Source organism: Rhizopus microsporus (assembly GCF_002708625.1).
Source record: "Rhizopus microsporus ATCC 52813 unplaced genomic scaffold scaffold_11, whole genome shotgun sequence".
NCBI classification, from domain to species: Eukaryota; Fungi; Mucoromycota; class Mucoromycetes; order Mucorales; family Rhizopodaceae; genus Rhizopus; species Rhizopus microsporus.
The window spans coordinates 248,457-262,224 of NW_019671926.1; the positions used below are offsets into that span (position 1 = coordinate 248,457).

Consider the following 13,768-nt stretch of genomic DNA (forward strand, 5'->3'; position numbering starts at 1 on the left):
GAATTTCATTTAATATAAGATATGCATTTATCATAATTACACCTGAAATAAGTAGCCTTTGTTGATAGAACTGACCACATAAATAAAAATACAGTAATAAAAATAAAAATGTTTATTTATCCCTTTCTTCTTGAAAAGAAACATAGACCAAGATGGTGGCTTTATAAATACGTATCCTACATTAAAGGATATAGAAATATATTTGCTCCTGAGTAAGTTTAGTGTGATGCTACATATTGAAAAGCTTTGTTGACAACATCTAGGGATACACCTTTGGACCTTTATACAAAGTCAAACATGAAGATACAAATAAGGCAAACAACGGTTGCGAAGTTCACAACAATAGATAGGATGGGAATTGGTGTTCTTGAAATCAAGTCTTTTAACACCCCCATCGAAAAACTTAAAGAAGATAAAATTCGCTTTGCTGAGATCAGCAAGAAAATGCTCCACAAAAGGGCTTTGGCTGCAAAGAGTGTAAAAGATCTAATAACCTTTGCCCTCATGATCACAGATGAATGTTAAATTTTTTTAATACAAGCTTGCCTTTTATTGATACCTTTAGAAACAGGTACTGATGTTGAGTATTTTGTCCATGAATACAAGCTTCAAGAACCAACAACGGCAAGCGGAAATGAAACTGACAAAGTACAAAAGTATACCTTTCGGCTTATAAAAGCCTCAATTCTTCCCACGTTTCCCAGCGCCTATAGCCATATACCGCTTTCTTTGGAATCGTTGGCTCATTATAAGGTAATAAAAAAAAGAGAATGTAAACTATTTTCAGAAAGAGATGTCGTGTTTTGTCGTTTTTTCGTATAAATTGTATTATAAAAATTGCAAAAAATACGACTTTACTTTCTAAAAAGGCTGTAGTTAAGGTAGAAATGGAATAGCTTAAATTTTAATTTTAGAAAATGATGGTTGAAAGTATCGCTACAGCTTCCGATATTGAAAAGCCGTACCTTTACAGCGACGACTACAAAGAATTTGAGCCAACGGTAACCTTGTTGAAGCTTAATGATGGATAGATTTGCCCTATCGTTCAGCACTATACCTTTTCAAATTCTTGTTATGAATAAATCAGTAAAATCAACCTTTGTTTTTATATAATGCTCTGATTCAAGTCTTTTTGTTATGTTCAAACATGAGAGCAGCGACTTTTACCTCTGTAGCCTATTCCAAAATAATTTATTCAAGATAGTAGTAGTTCGTAGCACATACTCTTAAGTGCCATAGACGAAAGTTTAGTGACAACGTGTCGTTCTGAAAATGTTGTATGAGGAGCCGCTACCGGAAGCATGCTGTTCAATTATAAGCATACAATGGTATTAAAAATGCCCATGGCGAAAGCTGCAGTTAATTATACAAATGCGATTTGCATAGATAATAGGAATAGATGAAATGCTTAGAAAAAGAGAAATACAACACTACATTAAGGTATACTTATGTGGAAGAAACCATACGAATGTACGCATGTATTGTTCTAGCTCTTGTTTGAAGAGATTGGTTTATGGTCAAAGTTATGCTAATGGCCCGTATAAAGAGTATCTTGTGGTTGACATAAACGGCCGATACACTATAATAGGTACTGATAAACTTTATTAAAGTCCAAGAACAGATGTTAAATTGTACTTAAGAAAGAACGGTTTTAGCTCTTAAGCTTACTTTAACTGTATGGAATAAAGGCTATCAGTTGAAGATATAATCAAATAGTTGGACAGTGTCTAGTTTCAGCTGTGGTACACGAATTTTAAACAAGTCTCAAATCGGTCGATGCCGTAAATATTGTAAACAAAAGAATTTCAAAGGAAATGGGTATAATGACAAAGAATTATATGGATACTATGTATATGACGCAGCATACCATTGTACTTGAATAGAAATGAGATGCAGACTTCCCGGGGGCCCAATTAGCCCTTTATGTTTTTGGTTGAGCATCTTCTTTAGTATCTGACTTTAGTTTGATGCCTTAGCCTTTGAGGTTGAGATCTCTCTGAACCTTGCACAGAAAACTGGATTTGTAAATCGTCTTAGATGCTAGTGTTTCACCGCCCTCCGATTTGTGTATTGGAAACTGATTTTAGGGAGTGTATCTTGCTGTAAGGCTTCATCCGGTTTATGGAAACGCAAATAAGGGGTTTTACACCAAAGTATTTTATCAAAGAAACCTTCCTTTTAAGCGATGTACAAAAGCAGCTTTACACCATTAAAGCTATGAAACCATCATACTGATAATACTCGTGTAGTATATAGTTGACATTTTTAATGAGATAAAGCATACATTTATTTTCTACATTTGAACAAGAAGATATGATTGTGCTGGTACCGAGTGTGTTGAAGTAAATGAAATCAACGAATGTGCAACATTATTGGCACAGTTTATTGACACTAATGAATTTTAAGTTATCAATCTCGTTATCGCCACCTTCCAGGAACCCATCTACTCCTTGAAGGCATAAAGACACACCCTGGTACTTTAGTTTTTCCAACTCTACACTGCCATTTGATATACACATTCAAATCAGTAAAAAAGTTTGAGCTCATTCTACTATTCATCTTTAAGTATAAAGCTAGCACAATTTTTTGACTTCAGTAGCCCTTGACGATTCGAGCGCTTTGTAGCACATTATATTCTTTATCTCAGTCTAAGAGCTATGTGCAAACTCGAGTGGCTGTAAGCATTTAGTGCACACAAAGAGCAAGGATTCCATTTCGTTTGCTCTCCTCTTCATTACTTCACTTGTGGCTGTACTGGTCTCCTAAATTTTGAACGTAAGTTACTGTGCTATCTCTCACAGCGTGGCCCATTTATCTCCTATTCTTTTCATCACCGCTCCAAGACCAGGCATCGTCACCAGGCCAGGTCAAGTCTCTAAGTAGTAACTTCAATGATTCCCTTTACATGTGCACTCTACAGATTTGGTGCCTAAACTATTTTCATACCTTAAAGCGCCGATACATAAACCGCTTTGTCTAGATTGGTTGAATGATCTGTACTTACAAGACATCGTCTGGATACGATCCACAAGTGAAGAAGACTGGGGCTAATCAAAGCTCAGACGCTTCGTATAAACTTTTTTAGTACTAGCAAACGAGATTTAACCATTTAGCTTGGGGCCTATGCACATTCGTGCATTAAGCTTTGGTACCTTGCAGTAGTATATTTTTTATCTCTCTACTTAATGATATCAATTTCTCACAGTCTTTTTTTCTTTGGTAAGTATTCCCAAATCGGTAGATCATCATCTCTGTGGTCAATCTGTTCATGACGTACACTCCATCACATCATTTGTAACTCTTTGTGATTCGTTTATCGTTTTCGATCCTTTGTGTAATCTTTGCCGTTTCTTATTTTAACCGTTGCGGAGCAGCAAATTCTTAATTAAAATAAGGGGCAAAGGGTGTGAATTAAGCTCCTTACTGTCAAATATATAGTTTGCATATAAGAAACAGCATAGATTTTATACATGCAACATAGACATTTGAAAAAATTTATACTGTATAGTAATAAAAAATTAAGAAATAAAAAAATATCCATTCCACTTTTTTTTTGCTCCCCAAAAAGTAGACCGAGTTCAGTTACCATGGACACTGTATCACCTTGATACCATTAGCAGCATGATGAGTGAATGGCCACCGCATAAACAAAATTTCGTATCCGATTACAGGTCACCATTTGCTTCTATTTAAAATCTCATGGTTGCCCAACGCCCAAGAAAAGAGATGCACATTGGCCAATAGCATAGTATTAGCATTGGATCAATGCGGCTAACTTACACAAAGAAGAAGTCCTACTTTCCCTCTTTGACCCAGTAGCCTGTATTGTTTATCCAAATCAGTTCCAATCATCTCCTTTTATAAAAGATCTGATATCATATACACACGCACACTTTTCCAAAGGAGTATGCTGCATGACTGTATTACAATTGTACAAGATGGAATGAATTAGAAGAACAAGCTGGAAAGTAAATGGAGCCTTGGGCTTTCAGTTCAATATAAATAAAGGGGTCAATTTGCGACTTTTTCATTCAATATCAACAACTTAAACTTTTAAAAATGAGATTCCACTTGGCTACTCTCTTCTTCTTCCTTATGGCTATGGTCTTTACCACCTCTCATGCCTCTCCTATCATGGAAAGAGACACTGAGCTCTCTTCTCTTGCCAACTTGGTTGAGCGTAATCTTAGCTTCCCTGTTACTCCTGATGACACTTTAGTTGCCAAGATCATGGCTGCTGTCAAGGCTGATCTCAATGTTAAGGTCTTTGCTGATATCACTGCAAACATTTGTGAAAAGATCAAGGCCGGTTTACAAGTTGACGCTAGCGTTCTCGGTGGTATCATCAGCATCGATGGTCTCCAAATCAAGGCTATTCAATCTGCTGTTATCAAGAACTTGAAGGTTAACTTGGATGCTACTGTCAAGGCTGATGTTGATGCTAATGTCTATGTTCCTCTCGAAGCTGACCTCCGCAAGTTGCTCGGCTCTACTCCTCTCACTAAGGAACAACTCCTCAAGATCCTGGTTGACCTTGAAGTCCAAGCTAAGGCTCTTGTCAAGGTTGAACTTCCCAAGCTCGATGTTGCCTTGAAAGCCAAGATTGAGGAAGAGATTCAAATAGCTATCAAGAAGGCCTCTGTTAACATTCCTATCATTGCCAAGGTTGATATCAAAGTTACTGTTGATGAAAAGGCTACTGTTGACGTCTGTATCGATATTGCTGTCAAGGCCTGTCTTGCTCTTGATGTTAATGCTTCTGCTCAAGTCATCCTTAACGGATTGTAAGGACTATAGTAGTGAATCAGTCCTATCCTTTCTCTCTTTACATGTATCATTATTTGTAGCTTTAACAAAGTCAAATAAATTATTCCTTTTAATAGCACACTTTTATTTTTTCTTATTTCATGAAGGCTTTTGGATACGGATGATCATTAGCAGTCCATGATGTCCATTCTTTACTAGGCAACTGAGGGCACGGGACAAAATAAATCTAGATACGTCTCTCTTTTTTTGTTTTGTTTTGAATAAATCCATTAATCATTTTAACTCAAACGTGAATTTGTTGATCAATTTATTTTTAATAGAAAGAAACCTAATTAAACATATTTTTAGCCATCTTTGCATATCGTGTTATTTAGTACAATGTCAAAAAAGATTTCTCCCCTTCGTTATTGACTATGCATTGCTCTCAATCACTACAATTGTGTTTTTATTTATAACTATTATGAGTTCGTACTATTGTTATCTCAAACATGTATACGGTTAACAAAAGAAGGGACAGACCGAGCAAAGAAGTGTATATATGTCTGGATTCAATGTCTATTGCTGACCTTCAAATGAATATGATTGGACATACAGAATGTTGCTCAAGCAACTGATCTGTGGTACATATGTACGCTCGATGAATTGTCGCATCAAAGTTGTTACAACATTGACGCCCAATGTGAATACGAAAGCTAACTTTTATGTTGTACCTATCATTTATTTATGCTACTTTTTTTACATGTTAAACAAGCGATGCTTATCTTTATTTGATAAACATGGTTAATAAGCAGTTTTGAAGAACAGAGTCCAGTCAACACTGTGACACGGGGTAGGAGAACGTTCTTAGATTCCCTCATCTTGTCCCTCCCTCTCTCTCTTTCAGTGTATGACAACGTGAGCATACCTTGTCCCACTCTCATAATGCAGTGCATCGTGCCTTTATGCAAGTGTAAAATCAAAGCCAGCAACCATTAGCAGCAGTAAAAATAGGACGTGCCACAAAACTGAGAGTTCATACTTTATTGTCTGTTTTTGGTACATTGTCTTGCTACCAAATAACCAAATTTATTCATTTATTTTTTTTTACAAGGAGAATCAAAGCTGGTGAATTTCACAAAGTAAAGCGTGAAAGAAAACATCCTGTCCCAAGTGACAGTTTTTGTTAACATGCCATTATATAGCGACAGGGGGGAAAAACATATAAATAGTCGAGCACTTTGCAATTCAAAAAATAAACCTATCCCTTTCCTTTCCTTCAAACTTAATCATGAAGTTTCAATTTGCCACTCTATTGCTCCTTACTATCACTTTTGCTTGTAATGTGTTTGCAAGCTCTGTTGCTGCTGCCAGCAGTTTGATGCCTCGTCATTACAAATACCCTGTCAAGGCTAATGATGCCTTGATTGCCAAGGTGATGGCCTCTGTCGAAGCTCAAGTTTATACCAAGGTATTGGCAAAGGTATCTGCCAACTTTGCTGAAGAACTTTCTGCTTCTTTGGATATCAAGGCTTCTCTTCTCGGTGGTGCTGTTCAAATCGGTGATCTTCACATCAAGGCTCTTCAAAAGGCTGCTGTCAAGAAGTTGAAGGCTGAATTCGATGCTGAATTGAAGGCTCAAGTCAAGGCTAAGGTTTACAAGGAAATTGAAGTTCTTCTTCGCAAGAAGTGCGGCCATAAGTCTCTTACTGAAAAGCAACTCTTGAAGATCCTTATTGATGTCGAAGCCAAACTTAAGCAATCTCTCAAGGTCGAACTCCCCAAGATTGGTGTTAGCTTGAAGCTCAAGGCTAAGGAGCAAATTGAAGTGACTCTTAAGGACCTCAAAGTAGACATTCCTCTCATTGCAAAGATTTCCGTCAATGCCTCTATCAACCAAAAGGCTGCCATCGATAGCTGTATCTCTGTCGGCGTCAAGGCTTGTGTCAAGTTGAACGCTACTGAATGTGCTAAGCTTATCATCAAGGGCTTATAATTTTCATTATAAACTGTACTAGTACTTAATAAATAACACACTTTAATATAATGTATATAAATTGTTCTATTACTCTTTCATATCTCTTCATCTTTATGAATATAAATGCGTCAGTCGATACGATATGCGATCGGAATATGGCCCAGGGCTTAATCCATTGATGGTCGTTTACTAAGCTACCTTTCTTTTCTTTACCCTCAAGAAACTCAGTTAATTATATGCAGTAGCAATGTTACGCGACCTCAAAGAGACGTTATCTCCTCATTTTTTAACCCTGGATCCGGAAAATCGGGAGCACTATCAAATAAACATTTCCCTTCTTTTCTCTGGTAACTTTTTCTGTTCTGATAGGGGAATGAATTCTTTAATTAGAAAAATTAAAAAAGTTAATTGATCGTATTAGACGCGTTTAATTTATTTTGTAAAATAAGCTTCTTATTTTTAGTATTTTTTAATATTGATCCATGGTAACATCAATTTATTTTAGTAGGAAAAATTGACTCTAGATTAAACATCGTCTTGACAGCTCTTTGTGTGTGTTCTAGAAGAGTCCATGTATAATCAAGTACTTGTTTTGCGCGTCATTCTACATTATCATTACTCTAAATGTTAGATATGTAGTAACCATGGCGATTCAGTAATTGACCATGTTGTCTATAAAGCCAAGGTTAGTTGAAATAGCAGTACTAAATACATCTTCAATGCCAGCTTCTGAATACTTAATCTACTATGCAGGCTTATGATTAAACTCTATTTATGGATTTAATAACTAATGTCATGCCATGAAAAGCCTATTAGCTAAAAATTAGTGTGACACAACACACAATGAACCATATGAAAAATTATTTGTCAATAAATTTCTAATAGTCAGCGAGAATCTTGTTAGAAATGACAGGGACCAATAAGATTCCAATCCCTTTTTTCCCAAGCATTAACTATTTTTACATATGCTATGGTTTGATCCACTCAAGTAGTGATAATATCTAAAGTGTGCTTAAAGATAACGCTATAGTTTGCTTGTACATTAAAGCGTAAAGGGTTTATCTATCAGAATTTAATCTAGACTATATTAAGAAAAAGATCACAACAGTTATCACTGACATATCTTTCTTTAAACTCACAAAGCACTCTTACTACTTTAGGCTCTCCTTTTTGTGTCATCATTTCTTCAAGAGGACTATGAAATCTTTTATTAAAAGGAAACACTTTCGCAGATAGGATAATCTCTCAGAGGCAAATATCTATAAACAGCAATGAGTCCATTACAAACATGCATAAAAGAATTAGTTCTTTGCTATACACTCTTTCCGGAAAGTAAATTCGCCTGTGATCGAAAATAAATGCACCCAATGGTGAGAACAAAATTCATGTTGTATGAAATGTAAATTCGTCGTTACCAAGAATATTTTCGTAGTATCAGCCTTGACATCCATGGAGATACTGTATTTTCAAATTTAGATGTCGTATTGAAACCATTGTAATGTTATCAGAGTAATAACAAATACAAAAAGAACATGGCTCACTATTCCATTTGACAGTAATATTAATAGGTGGGCTGTCTTAAAGTTGAAATTAATTTAATATTAGAAATCGCCCTCTTTAGTCTCCTTGTAAAAGTTTAAATTCTTTCCATGAAATTAGAAGAGCATGTAGTCACATTTGGCAATGTATATTCTTGAATGGTCACGATATATATTGCTTTTATTTGACATGGTTTCTTTGTCCTAGATATCTGATCCTGAAACCTGTTTGAAAAAGAAAGACATATAAAAACTCATTTTAATTGAGTCCTTTTTTTGCTTCTTTACAGCAGTTATCAAATGTCCCTCTGAGTGTTCAAAGATTCACCAATCAAAACTAGCCTGTCCTCATGGTCCTTGCTCTGACTCGCTTGTCCCGCCCTCTCTGCTCTCTGCCGTGTATCTGGAACGTTCCCAATAGTCTCTTCTGACGCCCTGGGTTTTCTCTGTCCTCCGTTCCTTTTTTTTTTTGTTTAAACTATCCTGGGTAGTTATCGCTACCCTCCCCAGAATGCACCTTGGTGGTAAGTAAAACTAATATTAGGATATATGCTCTAATACCAACATACTTTTTTTCTCTTTTTCTACATACACCCATTATCTCTCTCTCTTTTGACATGATGTCGTTTTATTCAAACGTATTTTTCTTTGTCGTCTTTTTACGTAAATAATTTATAAAATTAACGTCGATAATTAATAAAAATACAGTATCAAACTACCGTAAACTAAATCTCTGCTCTATCCCTAAAGTCGGTATATGCAGCTGTTTTTATCATAAACATTTATGCGAGATTACAATCGGCAGGTCCCCTTCAATGATTGATGCTCTGCTTCTCGAAAACATTATTATGCCGTCAAGATTTAAAGTAGCTCCTTACTTTATAAATGCCCTCTCTAAATCACCAAACTGGTCTAATGAAACGACGATAAATCTGATACACTTTGAGGGGATCTACTGATCTCTTTATTGTTTCGTTTAAATTGATCACCAAAAACCCTTTCAATATCTGAACTTGAAATTAGTAAATGAACCTGGTTAGTCATTTCATAAGCAACTTTCTCTTTCTTTCTCTTTCTCTCTTTCTCTCTCTTCTTTAACCATTTTTGACAGCTCCCCTTTTTGATTTATATGAATGCATAAAAAAAAGATGAAAAAGTGACGTGTGGACATGGATGATCTCATGATACACCCTTTTTTATACATATATATTCTCTTACATTTTAAGGGGGGGGCACCAGTAGCACCTTTTTTTGTACCTTTTTTTTCTTCTTACGAATACAAATCCTCTTGTTCTATGTGTACATAAAAAGTAAGTCTCTTTTTCTTTTGTACGCGATGAGTATTTCTAATAGTTACAGATATTATATATAAAAAGAAAATAACGATAAATGAATTCTCTTCACGATGTTGATAACAAGTTTGGCCTTTATAAAGAAACATATATGGAACCAGCATCTCGTGAAAGAAAAAGACAATCTTCTTTTCAAATGGCTGAACAAGCCATGTCTGAAGAAATGGCAAATGAAAGCTTACTAATGAAACACGCTTTGAAATCGCAACTAAAGAGACGAAGAGAAAGTATCAGCACAACTCGACACCGTCCTGCATCGATAGAGCCCAGACAGACCAAATCCTCCATCCTACAACGGACAGACACAAAAGATGAACACTGGGACCCTCATATTGACGCATTTGATATCCTTCGAGCCAAACTGAATGGTATCACACGGTCTATGCAGGAACTACATGTCCAAGAGTTATTCTACGATGAACTATCAATCAAACGTAAAAAGGAAAGGATGGCGCCCCATCTTCGAAGACTCAGCCTAGTAGACAGCCATGAGGGCCAGACGAGTGCAGGTCACAGACGTATACGTTCTCACGGCTATCTGGAGGTATCAGCCAGTGACAGAGAAGAGCAAGAGATTAGCTGGGATAATTTTAATGCTTCTTTTGACGCGAATGACACTACAGACGAAGAAGAAGAGACACGGACGGTAGCAAGTCCTAATCTGACGGCCTTATTTGTGACAACGAATAATTTGATTCACTCCAGATTAGATGAACTTTCTGAAACAGCTTCCGTACAGAGTGAACACGAGGATACATCAGCCCTCGAATGGAGGAAACAATTCTTAAATTTGGTTACACTGTGTATACACCAATCTGAGGAACTAGAAAAGCTCTCCGTCGAGGTGCTTCACGCCGAACAACGAGTCAGGGAACTCATGTTTCTAAATCAGTCCATACACGAACAATTTTATGAACGAGAGAAACAGTACGAGGAACGAATACGAGAGTGTCAGGAGGTTGCCAAACAACAGTTACTCATGATCGACTCGTTAGAGGAACTGACAGCTGATATCGACATGAAGATAGAATCAACTCAGAGACGACGGGGGATGAATCGAGAGGATGCTCTAAGAAAGCTAGAGGGTATACATGATGATGACGCATTAGATGCAGAAGGATACCATATAGAAGAAGAAGATGATGAAGAGGTGCATCGTTGGGACTTTAGTAAATCGATTGCCGATATACTTCAGCTAGAAGAAAAGCAAGATATTGTACAAAAGATGAGGTGGGATATAGGCATGTTTGTAGGGGGAGGTGTTGGTACCGGTCACGTCATACACACATTCGAAGATCACCTAAACGGAATCGATCTAATGATCGCGGGCAGTGGGACAACAAGTGAACCCGTGTATGAAATAAGCCAAGATGAGCAGGTAAAAACTTAAAGACTGTACGTCGTGAGTGACGTTTTGACAGCTTCCTTTTTTAGTCAAATGTTATTTCGCCCAACATCCGACACATTAGATTTCATCAGCATCAGTATGTGCTACATATCACGGATAAGGATAAACAAACTCGATTCACGCTTCTCCCTAAGTCCTTATGGGTCCCTGATCAGGAGGCAAGCACCTGCCAATTTCAGTCTTGTTCAGCCCGCTTTTCACTGTTTGTTAGACGTCATCACTGTAGACGATGTGGACAAGTGATCTGTCAGAGACATAGCTCGAACCGACTACCTTTGTTTTCTACCAATGGTCAATTTGAATGGAGTCGTGTATGTGATGGATGTTTTCAGGATTTAATCATTGTTCAACAGAAATGAAATGCTAGCTTTTTTTTTTTTTTTTAAAAGAAAAAAAAAAAAAAAAAGAAAAACAAAGTTTAATAATGATAATTAAAGGAGAGTCCATTTGTAAGAAAAATATACTTTTTTATTTGTTTATGTATAAAAAAATGGTGAGGAGAAAGAGGAGGATTATATACATATTAAAATTTGTTTATGCCTACTTGGATTACATAGAATCATGCCCATATTAAATAGAAGAAGAAAAAAAGAAAAAAAGGTAGCCATATATGAATAAATAAAGAACGAAGGTGAATTAATGCTTGTATATATGAAAAGGTTGTCAGTATATATATGAGTGATGCATGTATGTGAAAATGTGTGTATATATAAAATTGAAGAGGGATGAAAAGTATAAGGGGGTAAGAGAAAGTATGCATAAATCACTTCAATAATTCGCCAAGGAATTCCAATCCTTGATTGAATTTTTCATTGACGATTTTGTTACTAATTGCAGAGACTTCAATAGTTGCAGGGCCCCTTTCGAATTCATACGCCATAACGAGTGATGGTGGCTGATTTGTACCACAAAGCTTTATTTCAACATCTTCAAAAGACTATAAAAAAAAGATTAGTATCAATATCGTTTATATGGTATGAGTACATTACTTGGACGATGCATAAGTTATTGATTGCCATATCAACTTCTTCCCAAGACGGGAGTGATCGAATGCCTTTAATAAATGCATCAAAAAACTGATTGACGAGTGCAAAGTTGTAGACATATTTTTCTTCATTCAACCACAGTGCTTGCTGAGATTCTTTTGACTCCAAGACAACATTACCAAAAGAATAGACAGTCGTGGTGCATTCCATCGTCTTTCGTTCGCTTGTTTCAAAGTAGGATGTGTTATTGAACGTGAAATCAGAAATGTCCAAACTAAGGTCTATTTTAACCTATTTTTAAAAAAAATGAGTATCACGACAGATCATACTTGAGTGGAAGAGCAAACCTTAGCCATTAGAGCAACTGTGTCAGGAGATAGAGAGGCCAAAGGGGGACACTTTTCTTTAGGCAAGCCTTCTAACGAGATGGTCGAGATGGAGCTTGGGAGACATTGAGGCATGTGAGCGAGATTGTAGGTTAAACGTCGATAGGGGTCACAAGGAAGAGCATATTCCAAGTAGAGACAGAAATAGCTTGGCCAAAAGGCGAATTCATTAGTAGAAGGTGAAAAACTGCTGCTCTCTATCATGCTTGTATTTTGCTGATTTGGTAACATTAAATTGACAGTGTCGACCACTGATTGGTTTAGTGTAGGGAAAGTGCCAAGGAAAGGGTCCATACCAGTCATTAAAGGATCAAGGTGCATTAAGTCATTAAAAATGGGTTGCTGAAACGGATCATAAAGGTCCTTGAGTACAGAGAAGGCATGCCTCTGAGCTGGGTCTCCTTGCATCATGTCAAGCATAAAGTCAGTAGGTGATGGAGAACAGGAGTTGATGGATGAGTCGTCAGAGGAAAACGATTCGATAGATTTGATCGTCTTCAATTGAGGGTTGACTGAGGAAGTGGGTACACTGTTGGTGGGATGCATATGGGTCGAAACAGACTGTGCGCAGGATTTGTTGTTATTGCTGGATTCTTCAGATACTTCATTTGAATCTGTAAGTAATCGCATGACTAGAGAAGAGGTATTAATACCAGACAAATGATGCATAGAGTGACCTTTACAATGGAAATCGCTTTTGCGTGTATTCTTCAAGACTTGAATGTGAGAAGAGACTTGCTTTCTCGTACGAATCTTTCCAGTCTTTCGATAGATGAAATCAGAAATAAGTTCATTTCTACCACAAGGCTTTCCATTCACAAGTATCTTTCTTCTTCCTAGTTTTGGAATCGACTCAAGGGCTATGAAAAAAGGAGAGAAGGGGGGAGCAAGGGGGTGTTAACATATGGAGCAAGTAGTGTGATCTCTCTATAGTTCTACCTTCAGTAAACGCGTCTTCTACATCAGGAGGCCACACTTGCTCTTCTTTGTCTCTGAAAGTGTTTGCTGAGATAATGACGTTTGGGTTATTGATTAAACCATTATACTGATCCTTTCTATTATACTGTCTGGATTTTTTAGCTTGAGGTTGCATAGATGTATCATTATGAAAGAATATTTCTTGAGGACAGGCTAACATAGTGATGTATATGTATATGTATTAAAAAGAGAAAAAGAAAAAGAAAAAAGAATAAAAGGAATGAAGATAAAGATGAGGATTTAATAACGTATCGGATAGAAAGAAAAGAAAAGAAATAAAAAAAGGGGGAGGGAAGAGTATTGTCAGTAAAGAAAAAAAAAAAAGAGAAATAGAGAAAGAAGCCATGTTGATGAATTTATTAAATACATTGGCAAAGCTCATAGACTTTTTTTTTTATT

The 13,768-nt window shown here is 36.6% G+C and overlaps 5 protein-coding genes across 5 annotated transcripts; 4 read left to right on the top strand and 1 right to left on the bottom strand.

The window, feature by feature from the left end:
- The first annotated feature begins 4,033 nt into the window (after positions 1-4,033).
- Positions 4,034-4,887, top strand: RHIMIDRAFT_257182 (uncharacterized protein). The gene has a single exon (XM_023611255.1). The coding sequence runs from the start codon at positions 4,060-4,062 to the stop codon at positions 4,786-4,788; it is 729 nt and encodes a 242-aa protein (XP_023464961.1). The 5' UTR covers positions 4,034-4,059; the 3' UTR covers positions 4,789-4,887.
- Positions 4,888-5,842: 955 nt separating this feature from the next.
- RHIMIDRAFT_257184 (uncharacterized protein) lies at positions 5,843-6,780 on the top strand. Its single transcript, XM_023611256.1, has one exon. The coding sequence runs from the start codon at positions 6,035-6,037 to the stop codon at positions 6,737-6,739; it is 705 nt and encodes a 234-aa protein (XP_023464962.1). The 5' UTR covers positions 5,843-6,034; the 3' UTR covers positions 6,740-6,780.
- Positions 6,781-9,518: 2,738 nt separating this feature from the next.
- RHIMIDRAFT_21953 (uncharacterized protein) lies at positions 9,519-11,290 on the top strand. The gene is made up of 2 exons (XM_023607383.1): positions 9,519-9,569; positions 9,619-11,290. The coding sequence occupies exon 2, from the start codon at positions 9,649-9,651 to the stop codon at positions 10,999-11,001; it is 1,353 nt and encodes a 450-aa protein (XP_023464963.1). The 5' UTR covers positions 9,519-9,569; positions 9,619-9,648; the 3' UTR covers positions 11,002-11,290.
- RHIMIDRAFT_204067 (uncharacterized protein) lies at positions 11,202-11,378 on the top strand (the record flags this gene model as incomplete). Its single annotated transcript, XM_023606731.1, has 1 exon — positions 11,202-11,378. A coding segment is annotated over one exon (177 nt), but the record flags the coding sequence as incomplete, so codon positions are not given.
- Positions 11,379-11,782: 404 nt separating this feature from the next.
- Positions 11,783-13,529, bottom strand: RHIMIDRAFT_244472 (uncharacterized protein; the record flags this gene model as incomplete). The annotated part of the gene is made up of 4 exons (XM_023610076.1): positions 11,783-11,956; positions 12,009-12,296; positions 12,353-13,251; positions 13,331-13,529. The coding sequence occupies 4 exons, from the start codon at positions 13,527-13,529 to the stop codon at positions 11,783-11,785; spliced, it is 1,560 nt and encodes a 519-aa protein (XP_023464965.1).
- Positions 13,530-13,768: the final 239 nt, after the last annotated feature.

Excerpts from the sequence above, each read along its gene's own strand:
- RHIMIDRAFT_257182 (XM_023611255.1), top strand. The coding sequence starts at position 4,060 with ATGAGATTCCACTTGGCTACTCTCTTCTTCTTCCTTATGGCTATGGTC.
- RHIMIDRAFT_257184 (XM_023611256.1), top strand. The coding sequence starts at position 6,035 with ATGAAGTTTCAATTTGCCACTCTATTGCTCCTTACTATCACTTTTGCT.
- RHIMIDRAFT_21953 (XM_023607383.1), top strand. The coding sequence starts at position 9,649 with ATGAATTCTCTTCACGATGTTGATAACAAGTTTGGCCTTTATAAAGAA.